The sequence below is a fragment of the Mytilus californianus genome, unplaced genomic scaffold, assembly GCF_021869535.1.
Source record: "Mytilus californianus isolate M0D057914Y unplaced genomic scaffold, xbMytCali1.0.p SCAF_4, whole genome shotgun sequence".
NCBI classification, from domain to species: Eukaryota; Metazoa; Mollusca; class Bivalvia; order Mytilida; family Mytilidae; genus Mytilus; species Mytilus californianus.
The window spans coordinates 6,673,981-6,694,369 of NW_026262690.1; the positions used below are offsets into that span (position 1 = coordinate 6,673,981).

At 32.1% G+C, this 20,389-nt stretch overlaps 1 protein-coding gene across 2 annotated transcripts; it reads right to left on the reverse strand.

Moving 5' to 3' along the window:
- Positions 1 to 6,080: 6,080 nt before the first annotated feature.
- On the reverse strand, positions 6,081 to 17,840 carry LOC127737352 (calmodulin-A-like). Of its 2 annotated transcripts, XM_052247973.1 has the most exons (5): positions 17,644 to 17,840; positions 9,844 to 9,877; positions 9,241 to 9,384; positions 7,470 to 7,712; positions 6,081 to 7,213 (listed from the first exon to the last, which is right to left on the reverse strand). In XM_052247973.1, exons 1-5 carry the CDS (start codon positions 17,644 to 17,646, stop codon positions 7,161 to 7,163), a joined length of 477 nt encoding a protein of 158 aa, XP_052103933.1. In that variant the 5' UTR covers positions 17,647 to 17,840; the 3' UTR covers positions 6,081 to 7,160. The 2 variants fall into 2 exon arrangements, with proteins under 2 accessions (XP_052103933.1, XP_052103932.1); XM_052247972.1 differs by lacking the exon at positions 17,644 to 17,840 and having other exon boundaries at positions 9,844 to 9,925.
- Positions 17,841 to 20,389: the final 2,549 nt, after the last annotated feature.

The following is a 20,389-nucleotide window of genomic DNA, read 5'->3' on the forward strand; positions in this document are numbered from 1 at the left end:
AATAGGTTTAAACAAAGTTAAAGTATGATATCACTGTGAAATTTCAAACAATTTATAGAAGATCATCACTTTTGAAGAAACCTGCGTCATATTATACACAGGTGAATGAAAATAATTTTGTTGTTAAGTATACTTCTTCTTCTGTGTGTATAAAATCTTCCGTTTAGGAATACCAAGAAATTTCTTTAATATCATTAAAACTAATCTAACACTTGGTACAGATGGGGTGAATATCAACAATAAAAATATACAATTAGTGCTAGATAAAACTTCCTGTACAGGTCCAAGAACAGCATCTAAGGAAAAATGAAATAATTTTGATGTTCATAGTACGAAGAAGTGAAAATTTGTAGTAATTAAATACCAAAATACCAAATAATCAAAGCTGGCATATAGACAAGATCCATGTTAACATTAAATAACAAAAACGCATTACAAATAGTATCAACAGGTCAAATTAAAAAGAAAGTACGATTTGAGAGTACTCGCAGTTACTGACAGCTAGTTAAAAGCCAAAACAATTAATAATAAAAAATCATGCATCAGAGACTAAAATCAACTAAAATACATCCCAGGGATTTAGTATTTTAACGTCATGAACAGTCAAAGAAGACATGACTTGTGCAATGCCAAAAATAAATGTATCGACAGGTAGTAGGATAGTTAGGAGTGACTTCTTTATAGATACAATGAACGTGTGTGTGTCTCTATACATCCCGTTTGAAAAGAAAATACAAATTTAGTTATGTTTTAATTTGCTAATGACAAAATCGATATTAGTGCCAATGTAAACTATATTCAGAGATCTAATTACAACATTGGTACGATAACCCTTACTAATAAGTTTGTTTAAAGATTCGATGAGTTTACGCGGATCACATAATGATTTCCGCGCTTTAAGTACAATATTACCATAAAATTTGGAATGTGAAATACCACTTTTTAATCAGTTTTCTACAGGTGCAGCCAAATTTACTAATCAAATCTTTGTATCTATGAAAGAATTTAGTAAGTTTTAAGTAATTTATGGTAACGAAATCCCTGACTTAATAATTTACCAGTGATGCATTGATTACGTTCGTTAAAATCTGACATCACTTCACACACGGGCATACCGAACGAGTTGGGATATATAAACACCGTATGATGGAGATAAAGGCACATCGCCGTCTAAAAAAGGAAAATTAACAATAGGGAATGAAAAATCGTCTCTTTTGTCGTAAATTTTAGTATGGAGTTTCCCTTTAGAAATTGAAATGTCTAAATCTAGAAAAGGAAACGTTATCCTATTTATCTAATTATTTGTTATCAACTATTCAAATCATATTTTTTTAAATGGTTATTTCAAAATGCACAATGAAAGCGAACTTTTAATCTAATAAAATTTTGAAATGAAATAAAAAATTCTGCATTTTTCGAAAATGAGCTTAAAGTTGAACGATTTTTTTCCATTTTTGTTAGAAATAACAGTCTATACTAGAGACTTGAAGGAGCCTGTATCACTTACCTAGTATTTTTGCATAAAATTGATAAAATGCAAGATGAATATTTCCATTAGTTTCTGACAAAAATGCTAAAAATCATCATTCAAGAGTAACCACTCCTGATGCTTTTTGTCATTAGATCATTTTTGGTGTTTCTCTTTTTCTGTTATATGGTCAGGAAAAACAGAAACATGGGAAACATCGTCTTTCAAGTGCAATAACTCCTATAAGGAGCCAACTTACGATTTAAGCGGTGTTGACTTATTTGTAGAAATTGTCCTGCTGATCTTTTTTGCTAATTTTAGTTTGTATCTACGACAGTTGTGTAAAAAACTAAATATAGGTAAAACTTATATACTAAAACTATATTATTATTATAGGTAAAAACCCATATAAGACGTCGATTGACGATTTCGACCAAGTTCACTATTTAGTAGATATTGTCTTGCTGATCATTAGTTACTTATATAGTTTCCCCTATCTCCTTTAGCTTTCTTTAAAACACAAATACTTACTTGATATTTACAGTATCTTTCTGTCTACTAGAGTTTCCGAACAAAACCCTTACGAAAATTGTTAAAATTGTCATTCAAGTGAAATAACTCAATTTGAAAGTCGTCTGACAATTTTAGCCATGTTGACTTATTAGTAGACATAATTGTGTTGCTTATCATTTTTGCTATTTACAGTTTTTATCAACCTATTCAGGCTTTCCAGATATGCCGAAATCACCAAAAACGGCTAAAAATCCTCAATTAAGGACAATAACTCCTTTAATCAGTCGTTTGACAGTTTGGTCAAAATAGACAGCAGGTAGACAGACATTGTGAACATTTCTGTCCCGTCAGATTTTCCTGATCTTTGACAGTGGTGCAGAAAAATTGGTACCGATAATATATAATACTTGCATTTTACCCCTATGTAACTTAGCCTTGACGGCTGTGTCGATTGATACGCAGATTCATCCGACACATTTTCAAAACTACATACCCAAAGATAATTGTGGTCAAGTTTGACTGTATTTGATAGAGCAGTTTCAGAGGCTGAAACAGTTTTCCTAAAAGCTAACAAAAGACGGACGATAGATGATGAACGCCAAGTGATGAGAAAAACTAGCATGGTCCTTTGGGCAGGTGAGCAAAATATAAGAATTTTTCTCACATAATTACATAAGTTAGCAAAATATATATACTTTGAGTTAAATTTATATTTGGACCACAAGCGAAAGGCATATATAAAAATGCTGTGACTGAATAACTGTTCAGAAATAAAATCCTACTAAAACTTAAAATAAATATTTACCATCATAAATTTGATAATATCCACTCGAAGCTCAATTGACCCGGAAGAGCAAACAAACCAAAAGACCCCATATGCAGCTTCAACCCAAAAGCGATGCATGTGCGCACTTTATCAAAAGGGGTTGAATCGGATAAAACAAAACTACATTTTAATACTGAACATAAAGTTTATATTACAATACATACGTTACCATAAAACATTTAGATAACCGAATTAAGCTTAGTTTTGAATCTTCTCAGAACAAGGAGGACAATGTAATTTCTGCGCTGATCCAACACACCAAGAGGCTATCAGAATGATGTGGCATTGATAGGAGATAATCAGAATAAAATGTTTTGTCAGATCTCATATAACCAGCTGAAAAAAATAGTGGACACTGTCAGACCTCTTATAACCAGCTGCTAAAATACCAGACAGTGTCAGACCTTTTAAAACCAGCTGCATAAAATTTCAAACATATAAGAAAAATTGAAAATAAAAGAAGCTTTCGCTCTAATCTCCAAGCTTTAACTAGATTCCCTGGCTTTCCTGATGAAGATAAACCCAGAAAAGTGCTTCAGACGCACGAAATTTATAAAATGCTATTTTCATATATGATAAGTGTTTACATGGACACATAATGAAAAAAAAAATCTTAAGTGCTTTTAGAGCTACACCTAAATCACAAGGGAAATGACACGCTTTTGTCTAGTTCTTACAACGCAAAGACTGTCAATCCATAAAGACAAGAATTCGTATTCACAAAAATATGGACCTCCTGATAAATGGGTGTTTCAAAATATAGCTGACCATAACCTTTGATGATAGAAGGTGCACGATCTTATCATCAAATAAATACTGAAACATTTTTTCTAACTGCTAATTATAAGCAGTAACTCTATAGAGATAAATTGTCCTACGCAAACACCAAGAAACAGACAATTGTCATAGACAGCACCATTAGGTTGTCTGACTGAAGCACAGATATAGTTTCTACATTTCCTGATGCAGCTTCTTTCCCTTGTGTCGAGACAGAAGGGAAGTAAATGCGGCCGTGTCCAAGACAACTGATCTATGAGAACAATATTGCAGCAATCTTTGCGAATCTTGGCTAATATTCTGTGTAAAGAAGACAAAAAATAGAAAACATGAAGCCGAACATTCCCTTCCATGAAAGAAAATAACAATTACTCCCAATCCCTTCGAACTAATTAGGGATTGTCGAAATGTACGTCTGTAGCGTGTGATTTAGATTTGTGACAAATAGATCTATGTGAAGGCTATTTTACTTCAGAGAAAGAGCTTGACAATCAGATGGATGCAATTCCCATTACGAAGAGACGTAGTCCACATTTCTGTGTGAAGTGACTCTCTGATAAATCTTGTAATGAGGACTACCAAATACGGATTCAATTTTGTATGTATATTACAGGTCTCATTTTCTCGTTTTTCTTTGGAAAAAGAATACTACGGGAATAAAATATTGGTAAAATTTGATAATTCACTCCATATTCGGCCATCTTTTGAACCTACTCTTAAAAGAAATCTTTCCGGATCTCTTGTCATAGACAGATGCAAAGGAAATTGTGATAAAATAGTCAATTCTTGGAACTGGAATTCAAGCCTCTTCAAAGTACTGAAAGAACCCACTTATCATAAGTTATTTCTAACCATTGTTTTAGAAAACTTGCCTCCTCCTTGAATGTGATGAAAAGGAGTTTTGAAAAGCTCCCCTGCCTCTAGAGGCAGTACGTTAAAGGAGCAGGACCATCCCTTAGTCTATTTCTTCCCATTTACCACTTGGGTTTATTTGCCACTTGATGAAGCAGAAGGTTCGCGGTCAGCTGTCCTGTTGCGTTAATCAGAAGATCGACCAGGAGTCTTTTTATGGTAAGCATAAGACAGAGAATATGAGGTGGTAACCTTCCTCACATCATCAGTAACATGTACATCAACCCTTCACAATCTGGGATGCTTTCCTACTTTTTCCTGAAGTTTCCTCGTGTGGAATTAAATCATATACTAAAGTCTTAGAAATAAAAAGAGGACCAAAGTTACATGAGTTCTTGTTTGAATTATTATCTGCAATAGAGTCTGGCATGTAAGCAAGAGCAGAATATAAACATAACTTGATTCAGGAAGAGATTTGTAGCCCTTCGGATCATCCTTAACTTCACCTACGCAAACATGAAGTCTGATGAAGCCAGTATTCAACGAGATGGAGAAAACATCGGAACACATAAATATTCGCGACGTATGTAAAACACACGACTTTTCAAAGCTTCCCTATGACCAACTACAAGATGGTTATCCTGTGTACAGAGATGATCCACCTACTGAAGCAGTTGAATAAACTATGGCAACTGAAGGATGTGACCTTCAGCTCTTGACAAGAGAAGTAGAACTCAGTTCATTTTCTGACAAAAAAATGTCCTCCAGACACATATGAGCCAAGGATAAAGTGTCCTCTTGGTCAGATTTACCATAAGCAGCACCCGTGCACAACAATAATGTCAAATGTCCAAGCCAGCGAGACGCCAATATTTTTGCACTAGCAGACGTTTTACGTTTGGAAAGTATTCCCATTTATCTTTTTCATGTCCTCACTTTAGGTCGACGCTGAGGAACATAAGAACCTTCACTAGTAACCTTTGCCAGAATAAGACAAGATAGTAGGTAAACTTTAAGGGTCAAAGGTTGGGATATCTGACATTTGCGGATAGGAAAAGTTGCAAAGTCACCTAGACCTAGCAAACATACCACTCCTTATACCTGGAGTGCTACTACCATTAAGAACTTAACTTACCTGGCTAACTGTTAAACCACTCATAACTGGAACTGACTCTGCAGGTCTTGTAGAATTTTCGAGTAAGTATAGGACGAGTCAGTCGTAGCTGAAAAAAATGTTTGATAGCTGATTGAAGACTTGTAGAAAAAGTTCCACAGAAATTTCGTCATGCTTAGAAATATCCCATATTTGACATAAATTACAGCTATTGGAAACTGTGTACCCTCCAACAAATTCCTATTCCAGAAATCATCTAAAATTGAGGCGGATCACCAGGGCTCTGAATCAGGAGTCTCTTCTATATCCATAAACAAAAAACTCCGGGGACTCAAATATCAAAGTGTATTCAAGTTGTCCTAAACTTTAGCTTTCCCTTCAATATTCAATATTACAGTCCCATCGCAAGCTCTCCTGGTCACGCTTATCATTAAAAGTGTTGACTCTTTTTTCTTCGTCTTGTGTTTTTTATTTTATTTCACCCTTGGTATTCATCTTTTCTTGCAGGAATACGAAAAACTTGCCAAAACTAGGGTTTAAAATCTTTTCTTTATTCAATGTTATTGAATGGATTATACAAAATGAAGATGATATTATATGTAAAATATGTGTTCAAATACATGTATCTACGTAAGTTCATTTCAATTCTATAAATCTTCAAAGATAATTTATTCGAATTCTAGATTTTCATTATTTGGCAGATGATTGAACATCTCATCTTTTTCTTAATAGTTGACCATTGGGTCTCTATAGTAGTATTGCACAAACTATTCTGTACATTGGAATGTATTGTTTCCTGATCAGAACAGCTATCTAATTGCCAAATAAAGTACTATTGATTTATATACAAAAAAAGACCCTAAATCAAAAAAAAAAAAAAAAAAATTAAAGCAAGAGCGAAACATTATGAAACTAATTGTCACGTATAACGCATAGATAAATATCATGAAACACTGCAAAATAACCAAATCAAGAATTTTAATAATTTATTTTACAAATTTATAGAACTTTAACTGACTAGACCATACTAGCGCGCAATAGAAAATAGAATACAAAACAGATAACAGCCATTTTCACTTAACAGAACACCACTTTTACAACATAACTTTAAATTTTGATGGCTACTCAAGAACCGCTTCCGAAATATAAGTCAATACAAAAAAGGAAAAACAGTTAATGTTGATGTTATCAAGTTTAAAAAATATGAGAATCACGGACGTCTTTGCCAAATAATTTTTTTTTTGCTAGAATGATCATTAGAAATGGAATTATCGTGTCATACAATTTAAAATAAGTTATACAAATGAATGCCTTTTCAATTCAATTTCACATGACATATTTGTAGCCATGTACATCCTGGCTTTCATTTAAAAATATACAATGAATTTCCTTTTACATTAGTGCCCTGCATGTTAACTAAAACTAGTTGACTTAGAATATATCTAACAGAATAGTCTGGCACGTATTTTGCATGAATCAATGTAATTAATATAGAAACTCGTCTCAATTGTGTTGTAAATCTAACTAAAACTGTTTCCTATTCAGTGTGCAATTCGATTTCAAAACTATAACTATCAGCAGTAGAAAAATGACGTCTTCCGTTTCCGCTTTCATTTATTACTCTGTTGTTGATGTTTTTCTCCCATCATCATTGAAACAAACTCTGTAATTAAGTAAGAAATTATATTTAACATCATTTGAAGACAGGTTGTTTTTATTCAATTTAAAAAAAAGTATTATCATGAGAAAAGTAATCATTGTTTTTTCTTGATTTAAATAAATTGCATTTCTAAAACAAATTTACTAATTTCTATAAAAAAAATCGAGACCTACCATTTGTAATAAAATAACTAATTCAGACCACTGATCTACCTTAACTGAAGTGTTATAAGAGATAGAGCTTAATTTATGTATTTTACCTTCGTAATTAACCTGGCCGTCTCCATCGATGTCAGCTTCTTCAATCATTTCGTCAACCTCTTGATCAGTCAGTTTTTCACCAAGATTGCGCATAACGTGACGTAACTCAGAGGCACTTATATATCCATTGCCATCCTTATCAAACACTTTAAAAGCTTCCCTAAGTTCATCTTCAGAATCAGTCTCCTTCATTTTTCGAGCCATCATTGTTAAAAATTCAGAAAAATCTATTGTCCCATTTCCTACAATATTCACGCCAAAATCATGTGTTTGAAAATGCAAAATGTAGAAAAGATATAGAATTTCATGACCATTACTATCCACTACAGTTACTTTTTTTCAAAACGAACAAAAGATAAGATCTAAATATAAAGGATAACATTTATTACCTAAAATATTAGCAACAGACCACAATTTAATTACATGTACCACCAATACCCCGAAATATGGTGATGGTTTAATCCTATGTGTGTGTGGTTGACAAATTTAGGTCCAAAGGAAATAGGGTATTGATTCAGGATTTTTCTTGCTACTGTTTGTTTTGAAAAGTTAATTATATAAGTGGTCATATAAGTTAGATATATATTAAAGTAAGTAAAACCTTTGGAATACATTGATAATGGTTAAACTAATGGTAAATATAATTCTGATCCGAGGCCTGGTGTTAAACAAGTTTTACGTGTGCACACACACATACCCCTCCCCCATTTGCCTATCCTATGTGTCATAAAAGTTAAATTATTAAATATACCCTGCGTTGTACTAAACGGATATTGGACTTTCAACCTCTTAAGGTAACAGTTCACAGAAATGTCCCCCTAGATAAGATGCATTTTTTCCTCCCGATTTCATCCCAAATGCTGAAAAGTTTGATCCGACTAAATGTGGCATTGAGCGGAAAACCGGACAGTAGATAAAACAATATTCATTTCAAATAATGCAACCTCAATTACCTTTAATGCCATATTTTCTCCAACTATTCAAAAAAAATTAAATAAAATTTTCGATTAATTATCAGTCTTGTATTAATTTGCCATACCCACTTTCTAAATAATGTATTTTCCTTAAATATCAATATTATCTATCTCTTGAGAGTGCTCGCGTCGATTGGTTAATGTATTGGTTCGATGCACACGGACATTTGTATTCTTGAATTTTTAGAGAGTTCTCTTGATATGATTAATGTGTTACTATTGTTAAGCTTTGTCCTTTTAACACGCAGATACTAGTACCACATCATACCATATCTCTTTATTTTTATATGTATAAATCAACGCCTCGTGTTCGTTTTGGCTGTACTCACTTATTTGGAGAGCATAAATATGAACATATTGGAAATGTTGGGTAAACATCAGTAAGACAGCAACTCAAAGACACAAACATTCAAAGATATATAAAGATTATAATGTCTTCAAACAGTAACCACATACCACAAAACCCAAAATATATCTCAAGTTCAGTGTAACAGCAATCCGACGAAACAATAACTCAAATATATCTACAGATCACACAGTCTTCAATCATAAACAAATGCCTACACAAATGTAAAGCTAAAAAATAAATCTTATCTACTGAATAAAACATTTAATTTAGTTAAAACACTTTCATAATAGACCACTTTGATTAAGTTTCTATTTTGTTGATTAGGTTCCTGTGACATGATTTTAATTTTACAATAGTTTATCAAATGTCAATGATGATTGTGTCATGGATAAAACATCTCTATAGAAACAATATAATTTATTCTGTTTCCGGATAAATCAAACCTACCGTCTGCATCCACCTCATTAATCATGTCTTGTAGTTCTGTTTCTGTAGGGTTTTGACCTAGTGACCTCATTACAGTTCCTAGTTCCTTCGTTGTAATACACCCATCACCGTCTTTATCAAACAAGCTAAACGCTTCCTTAAATTCTAGATAAAGGAAAATAGTTTTAAATGAACATGTTACTGTTGAGAAAAACAAAAAATAACTTCACCGTAATGTAGAAAGCTTAAATTCAACTATAAAAGAGCACTACTACGACAGATAGTATTATCATTTAAAAACTATGCCGGAAACATTCTATGCATTAAAATCTACTTCTTCTTGTTGAATGGTAAAATACATATGTGTCGAACTAATCTAGCCTCACTGTTGGGATCAGTAAACATTTAACACTTTAATGTAGTACATTTTCGTATCTAACCGACTTTCGTCTATGCTTCATCTACATATCGATTTGAATCAACTGTGTCCATCTTAGGTGTGAAAACACATCAAAGATATAATTGTCATGTTTTGAAACTGTGTAAGGCTGGTGCTTATGCCATTATAAGTCAATGATAGACAAATTTCAACGGACATTTCAAACCTATAGATATGATAGCTACCTGCAACCTGTTCTTCTGAGAGTTGTAATTCAGACTGAAAAATAAAACATATAAAGTGAGATAGCATATAGTGTATGATATATGCGGCAATTGACGAGATCCTATACAATATGTTTGCTCTGAATCGCTTTGGGTATAAATAAAAAAGACGACAAAACACAAACACAAACAAAAATTAAATAATGATATCCGCAGCAAAACTCTAAAGAAACCAACTTATTGTGAAATATAAGAATAAAATAAACATTTAGTCTTAATTCAAACTATAAAATGTATCTGAATAAATGCCATATGAAATTATCGATCAACAACAGTATTTTATCTTAACATTTATCAATAGGTTAATTTATTCGGACCTAGGCGAAATGTTTGAGGGACAATTTTCGGGTTCCATAATATATCCATAAATTGTGATTGTGCCTATAAAGTTTAATTGCTGACCAATTTATATCCTAGTTTTGAATGCTTTTCAGTCATGAAAATATCAACTTCATTGATATTTGAGACGTTACCCGGTACTGTCAAAAGGTCCACATCGAATCAATTCAACTGAGAAATGTACGATATAAGATGGATCAAACTGAACATTAACATTCACATTAATATCAAGGAAAGAAAGTTTATGTCGGTTGTTTTGTATGAACACCGTACGAACATATAAGATTAGGGGTTAAGGATATTCGCTCCTTTTGTTTTTGAATTATTGCCAGATATTCGGAATCCTCTGTTATTATCCATGTAGTGACATTAAAAAAAATTGCCAACTAACACCTACTTTTCTTTCCATAATTTGATTACATATAGTTTAAAATGTCATCTTTGAAAATCTTAAAAAATCCTTGTTATTTTTTCATCGTTTTTGAAAGAAAAAAGGTGCCAATGTTAAATGTATGAAAAATCTAGAGAGAATTATTTCCCGCCAAATTTTCAATGGCTTATATCTCGAAAACAAGCACACGGACCCTTCATTTTTTTCTTCTTTTTTTTCTTCTTTATTCATATACTATCAATTTATAACAGTCTTTTAAAAAGCTTGTTATTTTAAAACAGAGTAGCGAACATCCTTAACGATGTTCTGCGTTGGACCACATTGATTTAAATGTTATGTTCATGATGCTGAATTCATGTCAAAAACTCTGTGTTCTCAATATCAGGAGTATACATTCATGTGTTGACAAAACCATAGTAAAACTAGTTAAATCTCGAATAACTTTTATACCTTTCTACCCCAAAAAAATCAAATTAGATATAATTGTGTTATCAAATATACTACGAGAAGCAACATTTTGTAGTTATTCGTTAACAGTATTCGCGGCATACGTATAACCAACTCATGATATAACATTTCAAAAAGAAAAATACATATGGGAGCCTTCGATCTTATATATTAATTTATCATTTATGAATATACAATACTGAGTAATATTTTTAAACAATACTTTATCTAAAAAAAAAATAAAAAATGACATTTATTTTAATTGTTTTATGAAGCACCATCATCGAAAGACGATCTTACTTAAAAGGTGTGCTTGAATATCGAAATGCAGACTTTAGAAATTCTCTTTGGTTCTTGATTAATATGTGGTTCGTTTGATGTCATTATTCCATATCTTTCACACTTTAACAATTATGCTAATTTCCCTCTAGACTAGTAGGAGATATTACCAGGAATATAAAATCAATTTGTCCCATTTACTAGTGTATAATAATCTATATAAGATCAAAGACCAATAGGTTTGGGTATGTATAAGTTATGCATCTGGCGTCTCATCTGTCATATATGAGTCTCGCATTATCAATAACGATTAAAAAGATAGCTAATCGAGAGAATTCATATTCATTAAGACATTGACAGAAACCATGTTTGTAGACATGATGTATTGTTGTGTACAGACAATCTATTTTAGCAAAATGGTTATCATTCTACAAATAAGCCCGAGACGTGTAATCCAGTCTAGGACATATTTTTATAAGAGAAAATCATGCATTTAAAAAAAATGAAATACAAAATAAGAGGCGACAGTAGTTAACCAATGTTTAAAACTATTAAATCCGTTTGAATATACAGGTCAAGAGTAGAAAAAACCGTGAGGGAATGCTATGAAATCTAAACGGATGGAAACAAGGTGTGTTGACAAGGTGAGCTTCTCCTGCCATACAAGCACTGCCCGCCATAAGAACCCAGAATCAGTTAAAAAGTTGCATGACTTTTTAATATCATGGCTATCTACCAAATTATACCAAATAATAAGCCTGGTATCTTTGAAGAGTTAGTTTTTCGAAAGTGCGGGAAGTATGATGAGTGCATAATATATAATCAAAGTACTGAAGTACTGAACATCGGATGACCGCAAGTTCTTGTGGATGGTCAAAAGCACTTGTCCCAGAAAAAAATCACATCTCTATACCTGAAACTGAGGTTGATGTACAGAGATATATTTTTTTCTGAGACAAGTTCGTGCGTAGATGATGAATAAATGACAGGAAATTCAACCTCACCGTAATAACTATTATATTGTAGTGATACAAATCAGTATACACTGGTTTGTTGTTATATATTATATTAATATAACAGTTACTTATATATATAATTTTCATCCATTTGTATATCATTCTATTATACTATTCTAATAATAGTGCAGTGCAAGTGCATGGTGGACACTCTTCTGTAAAAATTCGATTTTTCTAAAAGATTGGATATGAGTAGGCATTCATATTTTCCCGCAAAAACAATTACAGAGTTACCGGTCCTTGCTGGGATTGTCGCAAAACGTTCTTGAGATATTCTTCCGCATGCTTTAACACAATTTTTCGGTACGTGTGCATAGATATTATCAATGATTTTTTACTTATATAATATATATCTAACGACAAAACATTTTCATATTATTAATTTATGTTCTAAACAAAAATATTTTTATCAGTATTCATTGAAGAGATGTATTTATAACAAACGATAAGGAATGTTAGTTTGCACTCGTTAATATCCGCGTATTTATCATGTTTATAGATCGGTTACAAACCCAAAACAAAAGTTACGTAATGGAAATCTAGGCGATAGCAATACATCGGAATGCCCTCACGGTCATCGCGATGTAATAATGTGTAAAATGATCATATCGTATCCAGGTAAAGTAGTCACAATCGTATATACGCTGTACTTCAATACATTTAGGAAAAAATAGGTTAGAAGCCAGTCCGTGCTCAAAGCAGGTATACGGAACAAAATTGGATCTATCTTTATGAAAATTTATATACATTTATATAGTCCATTCACAATTTGTCTAGCTTCGAGCCAGTTAATAGCATGTCATACAGCGTAGGCACTTGAAAGTGACTCTTAGATGTCTGTTTTTAGCTAACCTGTGCGATGGGATTACTGTCTCATAGACGTTTGGACAAAACGTTAAACATTCCTCTGTGTAATTGATAGGGAAATCATCAATGGGTATTATAAGGTTATTAGTTCTTTATTATTGCATCACTTGCTTCTAATGTATAAATATATAATGGACTGCTTTACTAATGAGACCACTTATATACAGCAATCATATTCTATCAGATACATAATTTTTGCCATTCATCGAATATTTCAATGCACATCGAAAACAGTCATATTTCATATACATATAGAAAACCGTAATTTACAGTCTATAAAAGAAAAACACTTTTTTATGTAGAAGAATATTTAAGCATTTTTAAAGAACACCTATTGTCAATTTTTTTATGCAAGTAAAGATATGCAGCAGACCTATATCTGTGGTTTGCTGTTGCTTAGATGTCATAAACATCACGGACAAAATCGAAGGAACCAAGTGACCCTTTCTAAGCATTGTACAAATAATTTTATATGTTGACACAATAAAATAGTTGTTCTTTCTATATATATTCCCCGTGACACAATATGATTTCATAGTAACATGGCATAAACCGTACCAATTATAGTATATTTTGTTATTTCAGTTTTGGAAAACATCATGGTTTATTTGGATATTAGCTGCAATTGGATGTTGAACTATCTTTCAGTAACATCGAATACTCTTATATCTTTATTCTTTTAGTTATATTGTCACGGTATACTCTTGCCTTTCATCTCATGCCAGTAATTCATAGTATTATCATCATTGCTCTACTTTTTACAGCAGAAGGTTAATAATATTTAATGTTTTGCACAGCATAAGGTTAATTATATCTAATGTTTTGTACAGCATAAGGTTTTTATAAGATATATTTGCCCTTAAGTGCCAGAATTAAATCCATCGTATTGACTAAATTATAGTTTTATGGACTGGTATGGCTGATAAAATCTAAACATAGAATCGAGACCAGAATGAAGAATAGTAATACAATGTTCAATGTTTGCTTTAGAACATGGATATGTCATGTTTCGTAGTCAAAATAACCGTTATTGTGTCTTTTTCAGTCCCATTTCATCAAAACAGTTACGATTAATCATTAACTAGAACGATGCATCTGAAAGTAATAAATTGAAAAGATCAATGTTTACACTAATCAATTTTATTGTAATGATAAGCATACAACGATCATACTTTATTACGCTTGGTTTAATGTTGTCCCAATGGAAAACGTTGAATGATCAATTTCTGAAGTAATTCGAGCATCACGTTTGTAATTTTCTTGAACCATATAGGCATGACGTTATCCCTAATTAATATTGATAAGTAAGACTAAATATTATCATCATTGTGTTAATGAATTGATGTTTTACCTAATTGAAATGTATACCGTGATGTTTTGTCCCATGTCGTTTTCAGGTGTCCTTTCAAGAGAAAAACCAACTAAAACAATAAATGAACAACACGTTCATGTATGACAGATGGCAATCTCCAATAAACACGGAATTATAGGTTCCAAAAGTATGATAAGGACTGGATCACAATTTTGAAAAGCTATTGTGCTTTATGTAGATGCGGTTTTTTGTTGTTGTTTTTTGTTGTAAATCGGGAAAGTTTACGGCCACACATACATTTCCTTAAAAAATTCTAAATTAAGAGAATTTTATTTTTGTGCTTGGTAATCAACAAAAATATATATAGGTCTGTTGTGTTATTTATAGTTGACTCCTGGTTTACAAATAAAATCCGTTTGTCTTCATTTCCAAATGACCGCCAAAATACGTAAACATTTAAGGTGCTCGGATTTTCCCCAAAATTCTCTTCAGGCTCCTGCAAATGTCAAGCGGTTGCTCTATTACGACGGATGAGGAGCAGTTTACATACTTACCTTAATTATTACCTGCGTCTTTCAAGTTTGGTTTGTCCAAGCTTATCTGCATACGTCCTTGTGATTACTTTGTTATTTCTTTATTTTAGCAAGATATTGTCCTATAGTATTAGGAATTTTCCAAATATTTTTTGTAAAACAATTTTGTTTGTTTGCCTTTGTTTTTAGTATTTACCTTTCTATATCTGCTGAGATGTCACGTGATTATATGATTTACATATTTTCTTCAATGTTTGTTACTGTTGCATTTTTATATTAACACCGCAATCAATAGTTATTTGAAAAAGAGCCATCCCAATCAACGTCAAAGTAGCCGTTTGATAGAGAGTAAAATACATTTGTATATTTATATATTGTGTTTTATTGATGAGGTAACTTGTTTTTCCCGTATTGTCAGGCTTTTATTGATCCCCAATCCTCTCGAGTGAGTACTTTCTAAGTGTAACATACGTTAATTACAATGAAACTGACACTAAAATTAATATTACCGAATACAATTTCATTATTAATGAAAACATCTGTTCTGCCATGGGACAAACTCGACTATCCCACCCATATGGAAATATGAAAAAGTCAGAATTATTAATATATACATCATATTTGCTGTCTGAGAAAATGCTGTATATATATATATATATATATATTCTACCACTGTATCGAGTGTGATACGATATTTATCCACTCGAGACAGTTAAATTTTAAAATTTAAAACGCGAGGCTCGCCGAGCGTTTTAAATATTTAAAATTTATCTGTTGAGAGAGGATAGATATCGGATTGCACGAGATATGGTGGTGGAATCAGTTTCTCTAATGATTTTTAGACGATATGCAGACAAATTTAATCCTTCGTTTCGAATGATCTGCAAAAATATGTGTTCTTTATATGCGACATCATCAGGCATGATCGCCTTTTTCATGACATCACAGTAGGAATTTCAGAGAAAAGCAAGAAAACTTGACCTCATTATAGAATTTTGGCCAATAAAGAACTGAGATCAAACACACTTAAGAACCACATTAACAAACGACAACCGCTGAAACAGGTTCCTGACGTAGGACAGGTGCAAACAAATGCAGCGGGTTTAAATGTATATATATATATAATTTGATTTTTAGTTTCACTTGTTGTTTTGTTTAGTTTCACATAGGGAGCTACCATTTGATTTTTTAGGGGGGGGTGTCTAGGATGAAAAATTTTGTCTTGCATTTTCTTTTTGTTGTAATCTCTGTCCTGCCTTTTTATTTTTCACTCTATTCGATCCTGCCTTTTTTTTTTATTAGTTGATTCCATAACAAGTTATGAATAATCTAAGGTTGACGAATTTACCCATATGTAGAAATGGTTGATTTTTTGCTATTGTAATTGTTAATAAGAAGAATAAAAATACTATTTTTTATGGTTTAATAGCAATGCCGTCAAATTTCTTTCTTTCCTATCTAAACTACAAATTCTTTTAACTGCAGAAATAGTAAATTCACTGTTTAATTATCAGCAACCCGTCAAATCAACCTTGTAAGATAAAGTATTGGATGCAATTATATGGAGCGGTTTTCTCAGATTTCATAACATTCTATGTACAAAATAGGTACCTTAAAGCGACGTGATGTTGAAAAAATTTCATGACTGACATGTAGACACAAACGGACAGACAGGACAAAATATTTGTAAAAATGTCAAAGTTAATGTTTTTTTGCAATTTTAGTTTTCAATCTGATAATAAATGAAATAAGAAAATCACAAAATATGACATGGGGTTAATAGAAATTCCTACAAGTTTCGTTCTTTTCAATTCAAAACTACGCTAGATTTTGTGTTGATAAACTCTCCCGAGTGCAGAAAAAATTAAAGTTATTGTTTTATTATCAGAAACCTATATATATATATTAAATATATAAAATAAAATGGTGGGTTCAATAGTATGAAAAGGTGTTTCCCAATTCTATGTTTTTCAACACACTTTGTTTTGACAAACGTTCATGACGGACAAGCGGACGCACAAGCGACGGAACAGGACTAAACATATGTCTTCATACCATTGAAAATATGAAGACGTTGCGTTCATGTATAGCGCTGCATGCACAATAAGCAACATGGAATAAGGTACAATACTTTGTATACAAATCGTTCAAGCAATTTACGTGACTTGATATCACCATTTACACAAACATTTTACTATAATGATACAAACAAGTCTAATTTCGAGAAAACTTCATAATAGATAATCATGGAAACAAGTAAGGAAATTGGATTTCAATTAACGCTAATCTAATTCGTTAAATTACAGATTTGTTTATCCAAATATATATGGATAATGTAAACATAAAACGCATATTGAATAATAAAATGACATGTTTTATCAGATACTTGAAAATAAAAATTTCCTGCCTGTACTCTGCAGAGGCATCGACAAAACATCCAAGTAAAAACCATTTATGAATTATATTGTTTCCCGCGCTTCTTATTGTAACATTTGACCATGATCATACTATACACATGTAAATAGAGATAAAATGTGTTAATAAGTTGATAAAAAGTATGGATAAGTTTGAACTTACCATTTTAACAGATCAAGTTCCTATCCGGATTAACAATAATGGGACGAGTTAATTCAGGATCGACAGTTATATATTAATGCGACACGTTTACCAACATTAATTATAGATGGCGCTTAGGGACAGTTTCAAAGACCACTCTCCGCTCTCTTACACAAACAGTTCACGCAAATATAATTTTCCATTAATACACCCGATGTTTCATCAAATATTAAAAAGTAATCTAAATTTACAACAGTTTTCATTGGAAACGACCATGTCGCAATGCGTATTTTGCAGTTCTTATTATCATAAACACGAGTTTTGAGATAATTATACAATTCAATATTTTGTAAAGGATTTTTGTCACTTGAGACTTTGATAAACAATACTTTAGTATTGGGAAAAAAATTTCGTTTGTGTTTTTTCTGTTGTATCAACTGCTCTATTTGTTTTGAAGCTTGTGACTAGTCGATAGACCAAGCAGGATAGGAAAATAGATGATTTATCATGTAGACTTTATTTCTGATAATTGACTGAAATTGATCAATTAGCCGGAAATTTATCAAACTAGATTTTATCGAAAAGCAAATACAGACGTTATTGATGTTCACAATATCTCAGAATCAAACATAATTACAAAGAAATAAATGAATATATGATCGCTAAAGTTTTAACCTTCGGATTTAAGAATTTGCTCGTTTAAAGTCAACGAGACCGCAACCCAACAATATTTCAAACCATACAGATATTTATAGATGAGTTGCATTATCGTGGTCAGTTCTCTACTTTTGTATATACAGAAACGGACTTTTAGAAAACACAACACTAAATTATTTTTTTATTTTCATTTCAAACGTGCAATATTTGTGAAATACACAGATTTATTACTTCAAAAAAAGGTTTGCAATTCAACGTTGAATTGATTACGACACGTTTGGTCGACCAGTCCTGTGGAGGATGTTTTCAGTTCAGTTTTGTCCCCGCTGATTTTTTCCCCTGTGTCGCCCTTTCAGTCTGTTTTGCGGTTTAACCTGTAAACTTTAAATGATTTTCTGCAGTGGATTCTGTGGAATTTCAGTATATGGAACACATTTTTGGCGTGAATCTGTCTGCCATTATACCCGGCGACTTGGTTAGAAATTGACGTTATAAATAGAATAATACATGGCAAAATCCGTATCACATGCTGTATCACCACGGGAAACCAATATCAGTCCCGTGGGCCGAAGGTCCCGATGGCTGATATTGGTCGAGTGTTGATACAGCATGCGATACGGATTTTACCATGTATTGATCTGTTTATCATATATTTTAACAAAATCAGATTCATATGTAAGTGGACAACCATTTATTCTGAGGTGGGGGCCTGGCAGATTTTAGAAATAAATATTAGGTGAAAATAAATAATCTTGCCTTATCACACATGAAAATATATATTCTGGTCCCAACTACATTTTTGTAATCATTTACAAAGGTATCAAATATTAGCAGAAAATCCAGAAAAAAGTATTGTCAGTGGTTGTTTATATTTAAAGGCATACGCAGTGAACGTCCCGTCCCCCTCCTTTTGGCCTGAATAAATATAATTTTGTTTTATGAAATATTCCAAAAAAAAAGATTAACTCTCTACGCTCGCCAGAATTGTTACCATTTTGGATAATAACACCCCTCTTTTCTTATACTCACCCTCGATTGTAATGGTATTTCCTTTTGCATATTTATAGAATATATATATTCGAGATAAGTTTTGACTGCTCTATTTCTTTGAAGTTGTATGTGTATCCTATAAAAATGTGATCTGTATCATAAAATATTTCTTTCTTTACTTATTTGAATTTTAGCTCATGTATAAACTTTATAACAACCAACCAAAACACTAGATACGTTCTATAATGCTTTAGGGTATACTGGTTGAAATATGTATCTAAATTTAATCTTTCTGATTACTTAAACAATTAAATCAGGATAAGGTCATAACTTTAATTGTTTTACAAAAAATATAGGAATGTTCGATTGAAGTATTATATAATCTGTACGAACTTTGTTATGTCCAAATAAATGGGCTTATCTAATTTTGAATGACTTAATATTCTTTACCAACCTTTAACAAAAACGGTTCAACTAAAACGACTCTCGGGAAGCGTTTAATGTAAGAACAAGATGACAAAGCGACTAACAGTGTTGCCACTGTTTGACCTGAGCAATATATTGATTTACTGAAAACAGAGATAACAAAATCTACCGACCGTGCGAGGGCTGTATAGCCAGTCAATGTCGTTAATAACCCCCATCATCATCAACAAAATCTAATGCTTCAATTCCTACTTTTCTATCGAAAATAAACACGTTTCAAAAAGGTTTGTTTTTAAGCTGCAACTGAACATCACGATGTATCTGTTTCTTATAATGTGCAAAAAGTGGGTTTGGTTTTGTATCTGTAAATATTCACCTACAACTATTTCAGTTCAACTGACTAGTGTTCCGAAAAGCACGAAGGAATTCATCATGTTTGTGAAAAATCTTTTGTCAAATAGCGTTATTTAATTATTTCTAGAGTGTTTAACATGTAACTCCTGTAAGAGTGAGTTTGACTTAATCGACAATTTTTATGACGACCACATTAGTTTATCAAATTGTCAGATTAAAATTTTTTGTAAAAATAGACAAAAGGACTGTGATATAAACAACCGTACGACCTTCAATAATGACCAAAAACATACCGTATATTCAGCCTTTAAAGCCCCGGTATGACAATATGTGACAGAAT

Bases quoted from the DNA above. Each gene is read 5' to 3' on its own strand.
- LOC127737352 (XM_052247972.1), bottom strand. From the start codon at position 9,910: ATGCTATCTCACTTTATATGTTTTATTTTTCAGTCTGAATTACAACTC. The intron at 9,385-9,843 runs GTAGCTATCATA...TCCTTTATCTAG, and splicing joins CTCAGAAGAACAGGTTGCAG to AATTTAAGGAAGCGTTTAGC. The intron at 7,214-7,469 runs GTAAAATACATA...ACTTAATTACAG, and splicing joins CGGCCAGGTTAATTACGAAG to AGTTTGTTTCAATGATGATG.